This window comes from Lemur catta, chromosome 26 (genome assembly GCF_020740605.2).
Source record: "Lemur catta isolate mLemCat1 chromosome 26, mLemCat1.pri, whole genome shotgun sequence".
Classification (NCBI taxonomy): domain Eukaryota; kingdom Metazoa; phylum Chordata; class Mammalia; order Primates; family Lemuridae; genus Lemur; species Lemur catta.
In genome coordinates this window covers 4,925,905-4,947,854 of record NC_059153.1, presented here as the reverse complement: position 1 = coordinate 4,947,854, position 21,950 = coordinate 4,925,905, and the positions used below count along the sequence as shown (strand labels likewise).

At 38.9% G+C, this 21,950-nt stretch overlaps 1 protein-coding gene across 7 annotated transcripts in view; it reads left to right on the top strand.

Moving 5' to 3' along the window:
* Positions 1-3,404: 3,404 nt before the first annotated feature.
* The window catches only part of CAMK2D (calcium/calmodulin dependent protein kinase II delta), a 210,055-nt gene continuing 191,509 nt past the window's right edge, over positions 3,405-21,950 (top strand). For 6 of the 7 annotated variants that reach the window (XM_045537384.1, XM_045537381.1, XM_045537379.1 and 3 more), the window contains exons 1-2: positions 3,437-3,824; positions 5,329-5,423. In XM_045537384.1, the coding sequence (XP_045393340.1) occupies positions 3,760-3,824; positions 5,329-5,423 (160 nt within the window). In that variant the 5' untranslated portion in view covers positions 3,437-3,759. Of the gene's footprint in view, positions 3,825-5,328; positions 5,424-21,950 lie in introns of all 7 variants that reach the window. The other variant, XM_045537383.1, reaches the window with a different exon arrangement.

Sequence of the window (21,950 nt, the reverse complement as noted above, 5' to 3'; positions counted from 1 at the left end):
AGGGTTACAAAAGCAACACTTGAATCTCAGTGACGATCATTATGGGCATACATAAGAAGAATCAAAATCTGCTAATTTTTTTTTTTCAGTTTTTTAATGACTCCACAATCTTTTATATAGTTATTTTGATTTATACATCTTAATGTAATTTCTTACTACAATTCTTTCAGCAGAGTGTTAGGTACCCACGTATCTTCATGGAGGATCAAGTATGCTAACCAGTATACTTGGAAGTAATGGAAAAATGCCACTTCTTCATTGTGTGACTATCATTTATTTTCTCGTTTCTTTACACATTTATTTTTATTTTTAGGAAAAAATTTAATTTTTAGCACCTGACGAAATAAATAAAATCTTTTCTATTATTAGCTTTTGTTTTATGAATAGTTTATTTCCTTATCTGCAAATTCATCTTTCACTAATAGATGGTCTGTTCATTACCTGTTCATTAGTTGATTATATCTGCTTGGCTTTATATGGTTAAGTTATCACAGCTTGGAAAGATTTAACTGGAAAAAATAACAGCAAGTTGCTCTTTTCCCCTTGCCTCCAAATCTGTAGTGCAGACTGGCTACAATACAGCCCTTGCTCAATTTTTTACAGGAATCTACTTATTACTGATGGATTTTGCACTTTGGGAGCTATAGAGATAACATTATCTCTTCATTGTTTCTTATCTTGTAACATCATAGCAAGAGAAATCAATGAATGTTACTATGTCTTTGTTAACCTAAGTATTAGAAACTTGTGCCCTCTGAGACTACTGAAGTCTTGGAAATTTTTAATTCCAAGTAGTCAGAGAGAGAAAGAAAATACTTAGTATTAATAATTGTATATCCACTAAACCCCACCCTGTTCAGTTTATCTAAGTCCCCAGTTATCCTTGTTGTGCCAGTTGTCCTTGAAAGCAGAGTCCAATCTCCCTCCTCTACAGCAAGACCAGGTTGCAGTAGTCCCTACCCCCACTGCCCTCTTTGAGTAAGTCTACCTTACTATCTTCAGCAAGTTTAATGAATAATTTTTTCTTTACTAACTCCTCCTCTTTGCCTCCCTGCCCTTTTGTCCATGGCATCAATTCTTTAAGTATGTCTGATAAAATGTAAATACATTTGGCATTAAACCAAAGAATAATATCCAGTGTTATTCTGTTTATGGACATCTTTTTCTACTTAAGTCTATTTTATATAAGTAACGTTGAAGTGGAACTAAAAAAAAAAAACAAAAAAACTTTGACCTGATTACTGTCTTGAGATTCAAACTTGAGGTTCAAACTTCAGAAATAACTGCAAATATTTGTTTAAACAAGAAAAATATTTTAAGTAGTACAAAATATAGATCAAAGAACAGAGCATATGTAGAGGAAGCAGTGTTTGCATAAAAAGTACATGTTTATTATCTAATAATACATCAGCATTAAAACTCAGTTATGTTTCCTTTACTGTACTGCACAATTATCATAACCATTTACAATTATTGGTAGTTTAAATAACTGAGATAAATACTGTACTTAGATTTCATTATTTGAATATTTAAAACACATTTTCTTCCCAGTTCTAAAATTTTATATTACTGTTATTTATTGTTTTAATTTTACTTTTTCTGTTTCATTTTTAGATTCAGGGAAGAATATTAATTAGTTCATTATAACTGGAAGCCATATTCCTAAATATTTAAGATGTATGTTAAAAATCTTCAGTCAAGAACAAATTGTTTTATTTTCATTTATAGCCCAATTATAATAGTTAGACACCATGTTTCTTTTGTACAGTTTTTGGTATCTTTTTCTGTATCACTACATTTTACACAAAGTTATTCTTGCTTTTCATGGCTGTGTATCAAAATATTGCATACGTATAATTTTGTCATCATAAGCGTTAACATTTATGAACATTTTCAGTACTTCAATAAAAACTCATTCAAAAGAATGGTTCCCAAATCACGAAATAAGGGAATTAGGATTATATGTGACCATGAGCAGGATAATTTATTAATTAATAGCAGTCTCTGAGAGCAAGCAACAACGCCATTCAATCTCAGATTCTCTTTTCCTGCAAGTTATCTTTTCTTTTTCAGCTGTGAAATTGTAAGTCCATGATGTAATTTAATACCTGGCCAATCTGCAAGAAGATTGCAAGGTTTTCAGGGTCCCCTGCTGTGCTGTAGAACAAAAGGCAGGAATTTGAAAAAGACGCTTCGCAACGTTTTTGTTTTCGGTCTGCGTCCAAATTTGCAATTACATAGTTTATTAACGACCTAAAACTGGAAGGAAGGCCCAGAAGTTGTTCCAGCAATAGGCAAAAACGCATCTGTTTTAAAGGTCATGCATCATTATTTTTTCTATGTACTGCCAACAGTGGCAGATATGCTCATGAGCAGGGCAGAGTCCCGACTGCGAAGTGGCTTTTCTGCTAGCCATTTACGGAGTCGCCTCCACGGCCACTCCGGCCGGATCTTGACGCCCGCAAGCAAAGCACACGCGACCTCTCCTTGCCTTTTTCCCCTCTGCAAAGCGAAACAGGCTGGACGCGTTCACGTGATGCGAGTGACGTCAGCCCCCCCGCCCCCGGGTCGCGTGACCGGCGCCCAACCTTGCTACTCCCCCGCCCCCGCCGCCCGGGCGGGAAGTCTCGCGAGAACGCGCCTTACTATCAGCGCGGACCGAGGTTCCCGGGGAGTTGCTGCGAGGGGCCGGGAAGGCGTGGCCGCGTGGCGGAGTTCTCGCTCTGGCTCTGCCGGTTCAATGTCAAAGCCAAAGCCTCTGGGGACCGCCCGGGGCTGAGCCCCCGGCCTGGGAAAGGGCGCGGGCGGGGGACGGGGACCCTCCTGTGGAAGCGGCAGCTGCCACATCCGCCCTGCCGCGTCTGCACGGGGGCGCCGGGGTGAAGTCGCTGTCCCCCGCCCTGCCCCTTCGGCTGTCGCGGCCCGGGGGTCCCCAGTCCCCGGCGCCCCGAGCGCGGCGTCCCTGGGCCGTCCACGAATCGCCCCGCGCCCTCCCGCGCGCTCGGCCCCGATCCGGGCAGGCTTCTTCCCGCAGGTTGAAGTCGGTCACTTTGATGTGTCGCCCCATTGCCCTCAGCCACCCCGGGTGTCTCCCTCGCGCGTCCTCCGCCGTCCGCCGGGCTTGTCGCCCCGGACGGGCCGCCCGTGTCGGGAGCGAGCCGCGGGGGGACGGGCCGCCGGCGCTGGGGGGGGCGACGAGGCTTCGGCCGCGCCGAGCGCGCGCTCCGTCCCCGCGTCGTCTGGCAGCCGCGCGGGAGCGGCGAGGCGAGGCCGCCGAGGAGCCGCCGCCGCCCGCCCGAGGGAGGCCCGTGCCGGGCGCGCACGCTCGGCCGCGCGGTCGCTCCCGGTCCCCGCGCCTCCGCCCCTCGGGCCCCCGCCCCTCGGCTCGTCTCGCAGCCGCTCGCCGCCCGCCCCGCGCCGGGCCGTGTCACCATCCCTCCCCGGCCCCCGCCTCCGGAGCACTTGGCCCCCTGCATTTGGGGACAGGGGCGGGCGCAGCGTCCCGAGGCGGAGGAGGAAGCGAGGCCCGCGGGAGGCGGCGGCGCGGCGGAGCGCGGGGAGGGGACCCCGCGCCAGCCCGTCTGGCCGTCGCCCGGCCGCCCCGCCCCCGCGCACGCTCCCTCGCGGGCGGCCGCTGTCGGACGGGGAAGGCGAGGGCGGCCCTGGGGGACGGCGCCGCGGGGCCGGTCCCGGGCTCAGCCGCGCGTCTGCTCGCTCTCGTCCGCCGCTCTCGCAGCCGGGGCGCAGCCCGGACCGAGAATGGCTTCGACCCCGACCTGCACCAGGTTCACGGACGAGTATCAGCTCTTCGAGGAGCTCGGCAAGTAAGCGCCTTTGCGCGGCATCCTCACGTCCCCGTTCCAGCGGAGGGCGGGCCGGGCGCCCCGAGGAGGGGAGCAAGGCCCCCGGGTTGTCAGCTTCGGGGGAGGCGCGGGCAGGCCAGGACCCTTCCCCCGGCTGCGGCCCGTCTGATGAGCCCCAGCCCCACCTCCCCGCCGCCCAGCCCTCCTGCGCCGGGGACTTAGCGAATTTCTGGTCCCCGCAGTTGTAGCTGTCATCCGCGGACGTGTGCACGCGTGAGTGTGTGTGTGTCTGGCAGGAAAACCGGACCCATGTAAAATGCAACATAGATCGTGTTTACTGTAAATAGAGATGCCGCCTGCTTAGCCGGCGTGTCGTCGCTGTGACCCACGTACGGACGGGGACTCGCCGCCTCCGACGGGGCCATGTTTATCGGTGCCGAAAGTTCAACTTGGCGTAGAGTCTTATTTCGCATCGAGTAGTTGTTCTGTGCAGGCAAAGGGCCACCCAGCGGAACCCACCCCCCTGCCCCACGTCCGTTGTCATTCTGTGCCCTGGGCTGCTCGTCACCGGCGTTCTTCCCGGGATTTACGCGTGCACCTTTGCGTGCGCGGAGGGTTTATTTATTATGCAGGCGGCGGGCAAGCCCTCTGGAGACTGGGGAGCGCTTCCCGAGGGAAGCCGGGCGTTGTGTAAACCACCTCCTGCACCCCGCTGGCCAAACTACCTGGGGGTGTTAGGGAAGGAGACAGGAGACCTGCTGAGGACCTAGGGGCCGAGCCATGAATGTTGACTTATGTAGCATCAAACCCAAGCCCGATTCCTCTATTGCTAGTTTCGACTGTTACTTATGAAAGGGGTGCGTTTCTGTGCGTGTTGCTGGCTTATGCAGTTGAATTACAGGAAGCGTAAATGTTCTCACATGTAATGAAAATTATATATTTATATATTGTCTACTGTTAAAACATGGAGAATATGTCGGAAGAGCAGCTTAATTCAAATCTCTCCCTTCCCCCAGCCCAAACGGGACATAGAGAGATCACCGTACCAGTATTTGGTAAAACCACACAAATGTGCTCAAGATTTATATTTTCGTGAAAATAACCGTTGCGTTTACTTACTTGGAGGCGTATTAATTGTTTTTCCCCACTAAAATAAATAGGCAGCAGATTTTTGCTGCTCCTCCTCAGCTCTGTTCTGTGCAGGGTTTTTCTCGTAGCATTTGGTGCTGTGCATTGTAAAATGTTTTCAAATTTCGTGTGCAAACAAGAGCAGTCATAATTGGCAGTTCCTTTCATTTTGTTGATTAATAATGCACGTTCCCAGTTAAATAAAATTTATTTTTATTCTTTAGCATTAAAGAAGGCCTGGGTTTTCAGGAAGAATTTTTCATTTTCTGGATATTACTGTAGTACACTGAGAATTTGACAATTCACTAAAATCAATAAAAATGCTCAGATTTTGTAAATTTTTTAATAGCATATCAGATCTGATCATATTGATGACTTGCTAATTATTGGTTTCCAGGGGGGCATTCTCAGTGGTGAGAAGATGTATGAAAATCCCTACTGGACAAGAATATGCTGCCAAAATTATCAACACCAAAAAGCTTTCTGCTAGGGGTGGGTATTTTTAACCACATATATGTTGTTAATTTTGTGTTTGTCTTGTTGATTGTTGATTCTGTTGTATGTAAATATATTATGTAGTTATAATGAAATTTTCGACTTAGGTATCATATTACATATTAAGATTATTTCCTTCCTGAATGCCTCTTGGTCTGTACAGTTTAAAAATAAATGAGCAAATATAATTATTATTTAATAAATTGTTATTAAAATTCTGTCTGTCCTGTGAGCAGTAGCATAAATAATTATACTCTGAAGCAGATTGTCACTCAAGTGCATTTTGCTTTTAGCTCTAGTGTAAAATAACTTTTAGAAGTACCCTTGAATGGAAAAATGTAAATCTCACAACTGTCATAATTCCCTTTTGCTTTTGAGAAGAAAAATAGGTCACAGCTCAGTTGAATCGTATGTTTCAATTGTAGTTACACTTGAACTTAATTCATCAAGGTATATTTAACAGTAATGGCTTTGAGAAGAACAAATTTATGATTGCTATATTCTAGGAAGTTTAGCTTGATTTTGATGTTTCTGTGTGCAGTTCAGACCTTTACTTGGTCTTCCGCATTAAGGCTTTACACAGACTCATGTAATGTATTTTACACATGCAGTTTATAGCCACAAAGATAATTCATACTCATAAAATAGCTGTTGACATAAGCAGAAAACTTGGAGGGATCTCACTGCATTCTTTTTATTTTGTTGAACTCATGTAAAAACACTTACACTGCAATGTTAGGCATTCCAATTATTGTGGACACGTGTCTAAGGTATTTCCATGGGAATTTATGGTTTGATGAAATAAAAATGAAATTAAAACGAACAAAATACCATAGTGTAAACCCATCTCGGTGACCTGGTTTATTTTAAGTAATGAGAGAAGAAATTCCATTAGGGTTAGTTTTCCTCATTTAATTTGTCTTTTCAAAAGTGCTTCTTAGTAGTGTCCTGGCATCACTGCTTTTGGTCCCTCCTGTGATTGGTTTTCTATATTTATTGCAAACTCTACTTTTAACATATACTTTAGGTGCAGGTTGGCATTTCAGCTTATTCATTTGAATGGCATTTGTTGTAATTTCCTTCGTCTGATTTTAATGATTCTAAGGAAGATCTATATACTAAAATACCCAGCACCACTGAATCCTGATATGAAAACTAATGAGAAGCCTGGTATGCTAATTATGCTCCCATCTCGGCCTCTACTCCACAGGAGGGTTTTGACAATGAAAAGGAGTTGCTAAACTATAAATGATGTTTTAGTAAATAAAAAAGAAAGAAAAAGAGAAATGAAAATGGGTAGTCAGATTCTTTCAGTGCTTATATTATTCTCTCCTGTGTGCTGGGTACTTTTGGCAATGTTGGGGGCATCACTTCTTTTGGGGGCGTTACAACATCTATTCCAAATCTGTTAGCAGCTGTAAATTTCCTCTCAAATCAGTGTAGTGCTTCAGTTTTTACTAACTTCCTTAATTAGAGTAATCCGTCTTCACCCCTCCCAATTGATACTCCCCACATCAAAATGACAAATACGCTTGGACCTGCTCACATACGTTTTACTCTCTTCTGCCTTCAGTTTATGGAAGATAAGTTTTCTCTATTCTGATGGCTTTTTCTCCTGCCTGCCCACCCTGCCCCTGGGTGTTGAGGGTGCTCACCTCCTCCCACTCTGCTTCAGAGAACCACCTACACGCAAAACCTTCATGCCCCTTCTGGATTTAATGATTGTAATTAGTCCACATTTAGGAAAAGTAGCTAGGGTGAAGAGTTAGAGGACAGGTTTCTTGTTCTTTCTCTGCAGTTTTTTTTTTCCTGGTGACTCTGGGCAAGTTTCTTAACCTGCTGTCTGTTAACCTGCCTACGAGGGAGCCAGTAAAGAACATCACTGGCACCGGACTCAGATGCTGTGGGTTTGAATTCTGATTCTCATACCTACTAGCTGTGTGATCTTGGGCACTTGCCCTGTTTTCTCTCTCAGTTGTTTTTTTTTCAGTCTGTAAAATGGAATAATAATAGAACCCTTATAGGATTTTATGTGAAGTGAATGAATTAATATAGTATAGAATAGAACCTGGCACATAATATGTACTCAATGAATATTAACTGCTATTATTGTCTAACAGTTGTTATAATGATCAAATTAGATTACTTATATGAAAAAATGTGAAACTTATACATCCAGTGGCTCCCTTGATTTAGCTATGAGAACTCAATTTGAATCTTAGCTCTACACTTAGTTTGTAAATTTCGTTGTCATCAATCAAATGGGAAAACACTTATGGGGTCTCATGGGATGTCCTGTGGATTCAGTGAATTTTATCAGAATCGCTTCCTAAATTGCAAAATGCTGTCAGTTTTACCTATTACTATTGTTCACTTATAAAAATTACCGTATTTTTCCTTCAACATGTTCAACAACTTAATTTTATATTGTCACACCAATTAACGGTGGCTATAGGATATTTGTACCTTTGAATGTATACATTTGTTTAACCTATACTCAAATTGCATTATAAATTCTTGAAGAAAAAATACATTTTTGATACAGCATTCCATAGCATTAAGGACTTAGAAGGGGGCCAGTACAAAGTGATTAGGATCATAGGATCAAATGTGCTTATTAAATGATTTGTAAAGGAGTTAAGTACAGAATTTTCTCCTAAGAACAAGCAAATACTGAAAGTAATCTGTGAAGTAGTGTATTAAGAGCATATGCTTTAAAGTATGAATTCTTTAAAAAACACTCCTTTCTGAGAATGTTATGATCCAAATTAACCATTTTTGCAAAAAAAATTAAAAATTTATATTCAAAGGCAAATGTAGAATGAAATGCAACATAGTATGGTTATTTTTTCTAAGGTCATGATTTTTGACAGTTACATATGGCAGGTTTTGTGGAACACATAATTTTTTGTGCAAATTTTTGTTTATATTATTTAAAAGTCTATGCCTTTGTAAATCCAAGCCTTAAGCCTATTTGTTTTAAAGACCAGGCAGGTCCTCCAATTCAACTGATGTCTTTAAATATAACATTACAACTGAAAAAAAAAAGGCCATTGTTAATAAATCTAAGACCAGGAGGGAATTGCCAAAAATCTGGCTACATTCCTGCATAAATTTGCACATGCAACTCTACTGTCACCCAGTCATTTTTCTGTGCCTGGATTTTAGTGGATTTCCAGCAGACAGTTTCAGTTGCATTTCCTCTCAGCTGTTAGTCACACACACCATATTTGGGAAACTCAGAGTCAGTTGAAGAATTTCTTACCTTTTGTGTTGTTAGCTTGTGCATGCACAGAACACCCGTTGTGTACTATATTGAGCAGGTAGGTAAGTACATTCATCATATATAATTTGGCTTCTTCTGAAAATAATACAGGAACATCTCAGACATCTGATATTTTATATATAATTTCTATCTTCTAAAAAGTTATTTTTGTTAGATAGGAATAGAGAGCACGCTTAGTAAATGGTAAATAGTGATAATAGAATGTTTGCCTTATATTTTCACCATGAAAATTAGAAATTGTACCATTTTGATCCCCATTAGGTTAGTCCTTAACAAATGTCAACAGCTCTGCTGTTTGGTACTCTGTCTGTTTTGACATGTTTAGAACTGTAAACTGTTGTCAGGTTATATAAAGTCTGTGAAGAGCTGTGATCACAGTTTAGAATCCAGAACTGATGGTTCTGATAGCAGATGTCTTTAGAGATGGTACAGGTGATTTATCTTGCATTTTAAAGCCTTCCAGTGGTAAAATATTTTGTGTGGTAATAATGGCTTGTTGACATTCATCTTTCCATGTATTTCTTGATCATCGGAAACTAGTTATTATTACATAGAGTCTGGTATACCACAAGTCATTGTTTTTGTAAAATATTACAAGTGTATTTTACTTCTACTGCATAGCTAAAGTTGAAAAGGGGTTTTGTTTTATATTTCTGTAAAACTTCAAATATAATGCAGTTAAATCATTTTGATAGTCTTTGATTTTACTGATTTTATTAATTCCTGAACTGCTGATATCAGTAGAACATGAATCAGGACTGTATACTGCTTGACCATATACACAAATTAGGTCTCAGCTATAAAATCTAAATGTTTTATAAATATCCCTAAGTATTCTTTTTTCTTCCAGGTAGTCAAGATATTACTGTAATTTCTCAACCTCATGGTTACTTGTCTTGAATTAGAAATAGAATTGATTCTATATAAATGAATCAAGTTGTTCTGATTATTGATTTAGCAATTTGGAAAAATTTGGACAAATTAATATGTGAAAGTTTCTATGCTAGAATTATGTCTTAAGAAAAAACTAGTAAATCATTTTTATTTTGGTACCTGGAATTTCCACAACTCTTCATTTATTGGGCCTGGAAGTGGCGTTGTGCCATCCTCACTATTTTCTGTCCTTTAGTTACATTTAGTCATATTTACATTCTTACATAGGCTTGATATTAGACATTTATTTTCTTCTTTTGGTAAATGAGAATATTACTGCTATTTAAAACTAGTTAAGAGGTAAAAATAATAAAAATATGTATGCACATTTCCAGGAAATAATAAAAATCTTTTCTGTATTCTAGCATTATTAAATAAGGCAAAGCTAATAAAGAATGTGGTTGTCAGGTACCTCACTGTGTTATTTATAACTAGTGCCAAACTCCACCTGACTGTGTGAGATCAATATCCCAGAAACCTTTGATTATTTACACAATTAGATTAATACTTTTCATTTCTATTGAAATATTGAATAATGTAAAAATTAAAATTTAGCAGTAAATCACCTTTTAATGGGTCCTTTTAATGTCATTTATCAATTACTAACAATCACCTATTTACTGGGCTTTTCTTGGGCATTTAATCTTTTTGTTAACTAGAATTTTAATTTATTTTTAAAAGTCTTTTCCTTGAACTGACGCTGAGGCGAACTCACAGTGTCTCTAAGACTTAGTTGGTATTTTTTTTAACCTCAGTCTCTCCCCATTATTAGGGTATGGTGTATATGGGATTCTTATGAATCACTGGCAATTGATTAATGATTGTTTACTAGGAGGATACATTAAAGATTTTAAGTTACAATAATATTTAGTAAGCGGTACTGCAATGCATTAAATGGAGTATTAGTATTTTAACTCTAAAAACATAGTATCTCTATAATAGTAACTTATCTTTCAAATCACTTTATAGATTGTTAAGCACATTGACTTGTGACTTTATTTTATATTTATGTACTTAATAAATATTGAGTGATTACAATGGGCAGGGTGTTGGGAAAAATAAAGCCTATCTACACAAATAGACATTGTAGAAGATATAAATGGTATTACAAGTCGAGCATGAATAAAGTACTATGGGCTTTCAAAGGAGGAAAAGATTATTTCTGCTTTGGGAGAGAAAGGAAGCCTTTCACATAATATGGATTTAAAGAAATTGGGAAAGCCATCGCGCCGATGGGGCTTACATACCCTTCGGAAAAAAAAACTCAAAACAGTTTGAGGAAGTTGTTCAAAATAGTTTACATATCTGATTATAATGAAAATTTTATTTTATTCATATGGTAAATTTGTTGCAATTATCAACAGAGCTATTTTTAGAATAAAATTAAATTAAGCAGGACATTTCTTAGACGACAAAATTTCTCTGATTGTAGGTAAGGTAGCTATAGCAGTACCTAAGGAGAAATCATAAAGCTTTCATCTGTCATAACCGGTCCCTTATTCTAGGACTGGGACATTGGTAGATTTGGGGAGAAGAGAGGACTGCTTTGTTGTTTGGTTTTGTTTCTAAATCTCTTAACTAGCGTTGTAATTATACACAATCCCAGAACAGCATCATCATCGATATTTTCAGTTACCTGAAGCCCTTTTCCGGTATTACAATCTCATTTTAACTCCTTAGAACTTTTAATACCAAAATCAATAATGCCATCTTCATCAGTGATAATAATTGAGAGAAATAGTAATAGCCATTGTTTAAAAAGCACCTTTTCAGTGACAACAGGTATATATTTATAAGACACCTTTATTTTATTTAATCCACACTGCAGCCTCCCAGATGAACAATATTCTCTTTATTTTTTAAAAGAAGAAACTGAGGCTCTTGTAAAGCTTCAAAATTAATAAGTGGCAGAGTAAGAATTTCAACTTAGTTTTCTCTGGCTCTAAAGTCTATCTCTTTGCAGTATCACATCCCATTGATTGCTACTCCAAAGAACTTACCTTTCCATATTTACCTGTATCTGCTTGACTGATCTTGACCCCACAGCCCTTCATAAAAGGCCTAAGGCTTCTGCATTTTACATTCCCATTGCAGTGTAGGGAATTGAGTATTTCTTTGGGAAAATATATTTAGAGTTCCAACTTGTGGGAGAAGATAGTGTTTTAACTGTTGCAGTAACATAGAATGAAACTGAACTTTCACACAGCCCCTTCATCCTATTTTCTGGAAGGAAAACAATATAGTGAAAAATATTATTATAAAATGGTAGGAACATGATTAAAGAAGAGGTGAGTGTTTTAGTAAACTTACTCCTTAACTGATTAAGAGTATCTTACTATACAGTAAGTTCCTAGGATTCCTTCTTCTAAAGGACACACCTGTTACTACAAAGAAAAACTCAGCCCTTTAACCAAAGTCCAGAGAAAGCTACTTAGAAAGCCATTTTACTACCTTGTTTAACCAGCGAAGAATGAAAGGCAAATTTTTGTTGCTTTATAGTTTCTTCTTGAGCAACACTGTTGTATGTGACAAATTCCTATAAAAATGTGGAAATTTAAAGAAAAACATACAATTATCAAGTTCTATATTTGCTGGAAAAATAACCCTAAAATACACAGATAATATGTTGTGACATAATATTTATTTACAGTTAATTGCTCTACCAAAGGTTCCCTACTTCTCTTTGGTTAGATCGATTACATAGGGATTTAAAAATGTTTTATGAAAGTTGATATATGCAATTCTCATATACATTTAATTCTAAAACAACCTCCACTCGATAACTGGAATGTTCCTTCTACTTTTGAATCTACCTGTGTGTCCCCTGTTAATCCCCATCCCTCGCATCTCTCCAAGAGTTGATCACTATCCTAACTTTTTTAGGAGAGAAGCCTCTTTTTATTTCTCCATACCCTGGGTTTTTTAAAATTAGCTGGATGATCTCAGTTGACCAGTCAGTTACCAATGGAAAAATCTATGCTCTCGTTATCTAGGTAAAATGTAGTTTATTTTATTATTTGTTGTATATGTATAAACTCATGGAATTGAATCCATTACTTCTCATATATTAGTATACAATTTTACCCTCTCCCTTAAGGTCTAGGAAAGGTTTAAATTATGTGGAAGTTTTTAGTAACGGGAAGTTATTTTCTTCTTATGTTTTTTTGAAAATATTTCGGGAATTATGATGTATGCACATTGAAATAAGGCAAGGATAACTTATATGAAACTAACCTATTGAGTGTAAATATAGTATGTGAAAATTTATCAGTTTTTTATCCTATCTTATAAAGAAATTATGGAAAGCTGAGGTATGACCCAATATGCCGTTAGTGTTTAATTTAAATTTGACGTTTTGGTGAGGAAATAAGCACCTTTGAGATACCTGGAGGCGACATTCTGGGTTTGAATTTCTGCTGAGGTGTATTCATTCCTAATACAGCCCCAAACCGCGTGTCCCCAGCGGACTCACAACTTCTCCCTTCTGTGAATGGTGCCGTAATCTTCCTAGGCTTTCAAGCATGCCTGATTTCTTTATTTTCCTTACCCCATTTCAACACCTTTTGTGTCTCTTCCTTGTTCTTCACCATCCTGATTTGAGCTTTCTTTCCTTTTTGCTTTGACTCTTTTAAACAGCTTCCTAAGTGGTTTGCTAGCTGAGAGCTGCCACATTTTTTATTCATTTGTTCAGCTCATCACTAGGCCTTTCGTACCCACTGTGCCGGGCATCTTGGTAAGTTTTAGGAACAGAGAGGCGAAAGAGCTTCTGTCTTCCAATATCACCCGGTCTGTGAGCGTGGAGGACAGTCTGGCAAACGCAGAGTTTGTGAGAGCCGTGGTAGAGTTGTGCACACAGGGCCTTGGAGGGCTGGCGGATACGGCCTGGGGAGATGGGTATCACCAAAGGTTTCCCTAGGAGGTTCATGTGTGAGGTTGTGTTTTGAATAAGTTAGTGAGCCTGGTAGAGGAGGGAGAAATGGTTGTCCAGGAAAAGTAAGCAGCGTGTTCACAGGAAGGGAGAAACTTCCAGCTCCACCCTCCACACAGAGTGAGCACTCCTAGCCCTGTGGCAAAGCTCCCTCCTTTGAGATCCAGTTCAGGCGCTGTCTCCTCCGCGAAGCTGTCTCTGACTTCCTCTCCCGCATCTGCTTTCCTTCTCTAGCCAGCGTGATTATTTTTTCTCTCATTCTTTATCCTGTGAATAGCTCTTTTATATTTCTTATGGAGCTGGTCACATTTGTGTTGCAGTCATACATGATGTGGCTTCAGGTATCTTGTGGGCAGTCCTTGGCTTATCTTTCAATCTGTGCTTGGCGTAGTAATCACAGTACTGCAGATACTTGTAAATGTTTGTTAAATGGACAGGTGAATGAGTGACCACATGAGATTCGGTCTCTCAGAATCCACAGATGCTTCAGAGAGAGACCTGTGACAGGTGAAGTAAATGAAAATTGAGACTTCATGTCGCATGGCATACACTAACTCCACAAATTAATTTCCAGTTCACAAATTATTTCATAAGTCCCTGATGACAAAGTCTGCCTTGTTGGAAAGAGTTTTAGATAGTTCAGTAATTTTTTGAGCAACTACTTGCAAATTCTTACTGCTGCTTTTTATTTTTTAACTGTGTATTATGAAGTGGCTCAATACTGAGGGGTAACGTTTTCATGGTCTGTGTGCCCATCAGCACCACTTCAGTAATGCCAGACTCATGTCATCAGTAATTATTTTAAAGTGTTTGAGCTTAAAAATTTTTGACCCATTCTACAGAGGTAACTGATTACTTGCTTTTTCGTTTATCTTTTGGCAAAGCTCATTTTTAAAGCATTTTGGTGACACCTTATAGAGTTTTGGATATGCAAATCATGGATGTTATTTGTTTTGAGATTATTTGATATTTTGGTAAAGGCAGTTAGAGGCCAGCTGTTACTATATATTCTAATATATATGGATTATGTATTAGAAAATATTCTTTCCATAAAAGCATTCTAATCGTATTTTTACATGGTGACTTAAAGGCTGTAATAAGAGTGGCAGAAGCGATTTGGGAAATCAGTTCAGGTGTATATTTTGGCCATTTTGTAGAAACTTTATGCATGATGAATCTTTTATTATTTTAATAAAGTGAATTTTATATACTTTTATATTAAATACTATATTTGCTAGGTACAGAGAGAATTGTAAACTTTGGCCATAAATCTTAATTGTTTATTATATCTGAAATAAATCTTTAATTATGTATTATAAATTTGTATAAATACCTTTAAAAATAATTGTATCAAAAATATATATTCTAATTATAGAATTTGGGGAAATGTGGAAAAGTAGAAAGACGGAAAGACATATTCCTAGTTTATTCCCCCCAAACAAGCACCATTAACATTTTGTCTTACTTCTTTCTTTTTTTAAATTTGTCAGAATAGTGGATTAAAATATACAATTTTGTATCTTGCCTTTTTACTTAATATTATAAAATATCCCTATATTACCGTATATCTTTTGAATTCTTAATAACTGAATTATATTTCACTGAGTGAGTAGAATATCAATTAATCATTTTAGTTTTGCTGGTTTTTCCTTTTTTAAAAGTTTTGCTTCTTACTCTGATGGCTGACATAGCTGTAAACATTGTTTTGTAAGACATTTTTGTATTTATGATTCTTTCCTTAGGAAATATTCATAGAGGAGAATTGAAGGGTTAGAGGATTGAATATTATCAAAATTCTTGTTGCCAGATTGCTTCCTGCAAGTTTTGTACATTTCTGCCAATGACATTTAAGTATGCTAGTGAAATTCTAAATTTCAATTTAACAAAAAATGCTTGCTCACCACGTTTTAGTCCCTCTGCTAGGAGCTGGATAAATAAAGGTACAAAGATAAGGTCCTGCCTTTCAAGGTGACCAGAGGTGGAGTCACGTAAATTACCGTACAGGTTGATAAGTCTCACAGTGGGAATGTTCACTGGGTTCTGAGGTACAGGGAACTGTTGGGTTGATCAGAGGTCAGGGAAGACTTCCTAGAGGAGCTGATGTTTGAACTGGGTTTCCAAAAGAACCAGTTTTGAACTTAAAGATAGATACAAAAGAAACAAGTTAATAGGATTTTATGAAAAAATATTCATGAGAAGCAAGACAATTGGAAAGTACTACTACAGAATGAACTTGAGGTAAACACTTTCTAACCCTTGATGATTGACTTAACTGTGTATAGAATTTCATGAAAGCAAGCAAAAACTGATGAAAAGAGTTGGGAATGTTTTCTTCTAGTGAATCAGTAAGTGTGGCAAGATCTGTTGGACAGTATGAAATAAGGTAGATTGTGGGATTTTACAACACTGAGTTATTAGGGATGCACAGCTGATAAGAGAAGAATAATTAACTTCTCATCAACCTTGCATTTTGTTTTATGGAGCCTTGAGGCAATATGAAAAAAGATTAAGAGTGACTAAGTGGAAAATGAAGGACTGGAGGATAATTAGAGATATTTTTTTTAGTCAACCAATATTTTAAAAGTGTTTTGAGAATGCTGTTTGTATTTTATAAACAAGGAAAGCTAGTTCCTGCAGTTGCGATATTAGATTAATGACTGTTTCAAAATGTTTGTCGGTTTCTGTTCAAAACCCAAAGTAAGACATCTAAAAATGGTGTCGGCATTATTTACTGTCTGAATGCTCAGTGTCTAGAATAGAGCTTGGCACCATCACAGATGTTTATTGAATAAATGAAGGAATAAATGACTCTCAAAGTATATCATCTTATGATTAATGAATACACATTTAGGTACCCAGAACTTTTAGCAGTAAGATTTACATACACTATACCCAACTATTGCCTGTTTTTTTTTTAATTAAAGGAGAGCTCAAAAATATATTGTCAGATTAATTCTGTGATATAGTTTATAATTTAGCACAAGCTGGTGGATAGAAAATAGTCATTTCTTTGTTCTCATGACTTAATAGAAAAATCTTCTATTCACTTAGAAGACAACTTCGATTTAAATAGTTAACCTCCTTAGCTAGTCTCTGCTGTGCAATTATTCTCTCTGTTTTTAAAAGTTTTTGGCAGCAATAAAAAAATTTAATATGTAAGATCTCCCCAGATTTATTAGTACTAAGGACTGCATAACTTGTAGTTTAAAGAGAAAAAAAAGATTATTGTTATGCTCAATGTATACATATTATTAATAGGAAAATTTTTTTAGAGTTGAAGTAGGAGCTTTCAGAGTGGAGCTGAAAGCCTTCTACTGACTTCAAAAATAGACTCAAGGTTGGAATCGTCATTAGGAATCAGGTTGGAAAAAGTCCTAATTCCAGACTACAGACAGAATCTTAGGGTCAGAGTTCACTCCTATTTGTTAAATGTAGATCTCCTCATTTCAGGCCAGTTTTCATTCTAGTAGAATTAGAGAAGAAAAAAAAAAATCTGTGTGGGAGAACTATTTGCCTCCTGTAAATAGGGTTGAGACCTACTTTTCTCTAATTTTGGAAATTATTTTTGGAAAAAAAATTCTTTGGTTGACTTTGTCCCCTTCTTCTCTATACATCTGTGTGATCAGGAAAAGGGAAAACAAAATTTAATTGTTAACCTTATTTAAGTCTATTTGAAAAAAAAATAAGTAATGTCTTATATTGATAGAAAACCAATTGCTGGATTACTTAGAGCTCTGTATCCTCCATTTAGTGTTGATAATCAAGAATGTCTACAGTCTGCCCATGACATGCATAGTGAAGAAATGACTTTGAGACATGAACAGGGATGGCTAAAGGGTCAGTGAAATAGTTAATCTTTTAAAATAATAATGATTTTTTAAGATGATAATGATTTTTTAAAAGTAGAGTTAATATTTCTTGACTTTTTACAAACTGTAAAGAAATTATTTTAGGTAGGAGGCTTTAAGGTATATGTTTGAAATAATCCGAACCAAATACATCCAAATTTAGAAACACCAGTATTAGAAATATACAGTGAATGCACACAAGGTCAGTTTTAAAAATAGCATCTAGCTTTGGAGAGAGAATTTCTCCTTCGCTCTACATGTAAATGATTTATTCAGACCTATAACAAGCTGAACGGGGGAAAGGGGGGCGAGGAGTGAGAAATGAGTCTTTGAAAGATTTTTGTAGCTTGAATTAATGCTTATTTAGCATCTTTCATTCAAGGATCTTAAGACATTCCCTGTGTCAGTCCCACAGTACTTCTGGACTGTGGGTGAGGGACATTCGAGGACTCCTGTGCCCAGTGAGGCCTGCCATCCCCAAGTGGCATGTCGCAGCTGTTTCACAGCGTACATCATATTCCTTCTCGGGCCAGGGAATGGAGGAGACAGCATTACCCAGCTGAAATAGCAGAGGGATTAGGGGACCAGGAGTGAATTACCTGGATAGGAATTTGGCTAGGTCTCTGGGTCAGTAACTCTATTCCTATAAAAAAATGTTCTATCTTTAAAACATTTTATATCCTGCGTTAGCCCCAAGAAAATAAACTATACCTCACTTTTCATCTATAGGATTGTATACCTTTGGGAGCCTACCATTTAATAGTGAGGAATATGATCGTCTATATCTACTACTGATGAGGAAAGAAAGGAAGGTTAGTACTTTATTTAAGAGATCAGAAGAGAACCCACGTGTTATTCCTGTCCAAAGTACGCTGTGGGGGCATGAATGAAATAACACATGGCCAGTTCCCGCAGAAACTTACAGAGCGTCTGACAAGTGGGAGACACACGTAGGTAACCACAGAGGAGCTGAAGCTGAGTACCGGAGACAGGAGTATGAGAGTGCAGGGTACCCAGCAATGGCATTTAGTTTTGGAAGCAGGAAAAGTAATACTGAGGAAGTAGAAATTGTGGTGGATGGAAGGAAGAGAGAAGGACAAAGATGGGAGTGTGCAGAAATTCATATAATGTTTCAGGAAGAACCAAAAATGTCCATTTAGACAAAGGATAGACAATCTGTGTGGGAAATAAGGAAAGAAAAGCTTAAAAACATGCGAAGGTCTTTTACCAAGTTGAGAGCGCTGTCTTAAATATATTGGAGACACATTAAAGAGGGTCTCTAGGACATTACTTGACCGCAGTGAATAAATAGAAGAGGTTGGCATAGAGTGTGAGAGACACTGAGATTCTGAAACCTTATGGTAGTAAGGGAGGAGGAGGAGTGAGGACACAGGGACTGAGGTTTCAAGGTTGAGTCCTGGCCAGAACTATAGTCTTCATGTCACAAAGTGAGAAGTGAGAATCAAGACTGATTGTGATGACAGAAGGTGATGAATTGACGTGTGTTTGAGGTATAAGCAGCATATTCAGGTTAAAATATCTAAAAGACCATTGAAAATTGAGTGTATTATTCCTGTCCAAAGCAAGTATTGTGATTAATTTGCGCAGAGGTGATAGTAAAAGCTGTGCTGGGGGTAAGATCACAGAGGACAGAGTGTAGAAAGGAAAGAAAGGAGGCCCTAGGACTGGGGTGTGGGGGAATATTGCATGTTAATGGATGAAAGGAGGAAGTGGGGCTAGTTTAAGAGAGATGGAAGGATGTGTCAGAAAGGTAGGGAGTAAACTAGTATAAGGCAGTGCTTTGAACTCCGAGGGAGGGAACTTTTGCAAAGGAGGAGATGGCTGGTAACGTTCAATATTGTAGAGAGAGAAGTAGAGAGAAATGAAGGCTGAGAAAAGGCCTTGGTTTTCCATACAGCAGAATTTCGGTGATGTTCAGGACGAGGTCATGAGAATTTTCACACCTTCAGAACCTAGCACATGGCATGAAATATAATAGGTACTTAATGTTTGCCAAATGGATAGAGAATAAATGACTATTTCTTGGGATTAAGGAATGCAAGGAGATAACCTGTAAAAACTCCCTTGTTTAAGAAAATAGGAAAGAAAAAAGGGAAAGAGAGATTTGGGAGTAATTTCAGCGATTAGTCAGGACAAGGGCATCAATTTTGGGGTTAAATAAAACTGAAGCTTATTTGGAGGAAGAGGAAAAAGAGTAAATAAGGAAGAGAAAGACTGATAATGCAAGGAAAGGAGGTAAAATTTATTGGGCAGAGTCCAGAAGGTGGTTGAGCGTGAGTGGGAATAAGAGATTAGTCCGGGGAAAAGACGTTCTTTTCCTCAGGGAGCAGTGGGAGAGTGAGAAGACGGCACAGAGGCCGAAAGGTTTTGGGGTGGAGAACAGGACAGCTGCCGTTCGGCTGAGAATAACAGAGAGAGAAGTGGGGTCGAGAGTTTGGGAAGAACAGGTATGGGATTGTCTTTGGGGACTGTAGAAAGGGGTCGGTCAGAAGCATCGTGTAGCGGTGGTAGCGATCTGATCGTGAGCGGGTACAGTTAACATGACCTTGAATCTAGCACCAGAATGTCCAAAGAGGGCTCACGGAGCCTAAGACCTGGCAGAGTGACACTAGGGATTCTGGCGTGTTTTAAAGATGTAAGGAAAAAGGTATCTTTTTTTTTTTTTGGCATTAATTTTTTCTTAATTCATACAGCTAGTGAGTAAGAACAGAGCAGCTAGAATTTAAACCCAAGGTAGGTAATAGCAAAAGCCCTTGCTGTTGTCACTCCATTTTGTTCTTTCCAGGTTGCATCTAGCAGGAGAGATGAGGTGCGGAGAAAGTTAGAAAGCAGGAAATTGAGAGGCAAATTTTGTTTTCCAGGAGTAGCTGCCGGAACGATACCCTCTGGGAATGTTTGGTAGCACATTTCTTTTCCTAGCTGAAAGCAAAGCCTGGGAAGTCTTCAATTCACAGTCTACGTTAGCTATTTCCCTTATTTCTATTCAATTTCATTCAATTTCTCTGCATAAACAAAGGACTCTGCGGGCAGCTTGTGATGGTTCAGAGTTGCATATAGTTTTATCAGCAGGAAGGCACCGTTTATGGGGAAAAATTATTACAGCTCAGGAACAGGTAATAAATATTGTAAAGATGTAAGCTGGTTCATCCTGAATGTCCTATTATCAGAGTTTAATAGTTTCATCTTCATGAATACTCACTTCTGTGCCGTGCTTACTTGCCCATCCCCGTGTCGCTGGTTCAGTGACTATGATGATAAGGACTTTTGGTTTGTAAATTTTCCCGGTAGCATTGGTATGCTTCATAATTTTTTTTTAAAAATGTCTCTTTTTTCAATTTTTTTTCCCAAGTTCGCTACAAAGGCTCCCTTTGTAATGGGGGACCACTGATTAGGAGACGCTTGCAGTCGGTGGGAGATGTGAAGGTGGCAGTAGAAATAGTGAGAAGGGGGGATTTTAGAGGGAGAAAATACAGGACTTGGTGGAAAGGCTGGGAGGTGTGAGAAAGTGAGGAGGCATGACTGCTAGACTTACAGCCAACCGACTGTCCAGTGGTGGCGCTGTAACTGAGCTGGCGAAAAGTGGGGTAGAATTAGATTGCAGTGGGAAATCAGGAGTTTGGATTTGGACATGTTAAATGTGAGATTCGTTACCCCCAGAAGAAAGCCCTCACCTACTAGCAGCTCTTCCTCATGTTCATCGCTCCTCCTCTCCCCCCAAATCCAGTCAACTATTAAATCTACTCTCTGTCTCTGTAGATTTCTTTATCCTGAACATTTCATATGAATGGAATTATATAGCATGTAGTCTTTCGTGACTGGCTTCTTTTAGTTGGCATAATATTTTCAGGGTTCATCCATGTGTGGCATGGCTTATTATTAAATAATAGTTCATTGTATGGGTATACCACATTGTATCTATCCATTCATCAGTTGAAGGGCATTTGGGTTGTTTCCATTTTTTCTGAGTAATGCTGCTATGAACATTTATGTCCAAAACATGGGTTTTTATTTCTCTTATGTAAATACCTAGCAGTGGAGGAGATGCTATCTGTATGCACACACATTCAAAAATACAAAGTAAAGAGTTTACGAAATAGTACCCCATAGTTTATGATATAGACAGTACCTGATACGGACTGCACTATAAGGTACCGTCAATGATTACTAACCTGATTAATTTGCATAACACACATGCATATAATTAATAGCTAAGAAAGTATTGCAATTTAGATACTTTAAAGTGTGAAAAAGAAATGGAAGTTGAGTTTCAGAGTAAGAAAGTTAAATATGACCATTTTCCTTTTGTGTATGTGGTAAAGAGATATCACACCATGAAGGAAAGTATTTATTTAACCATTATTTCAAATTAGCTATGCCCAGAGTTGAAAGGAACATCTGATTGATGTCAGAGAAACATCAATTCAACCTGTTTATTATTGTCTGATTTCCTTATCCATGTCGATTATTACTAGAAAGAGTTTGGCATGGGGATCTTTATTTGTATCATG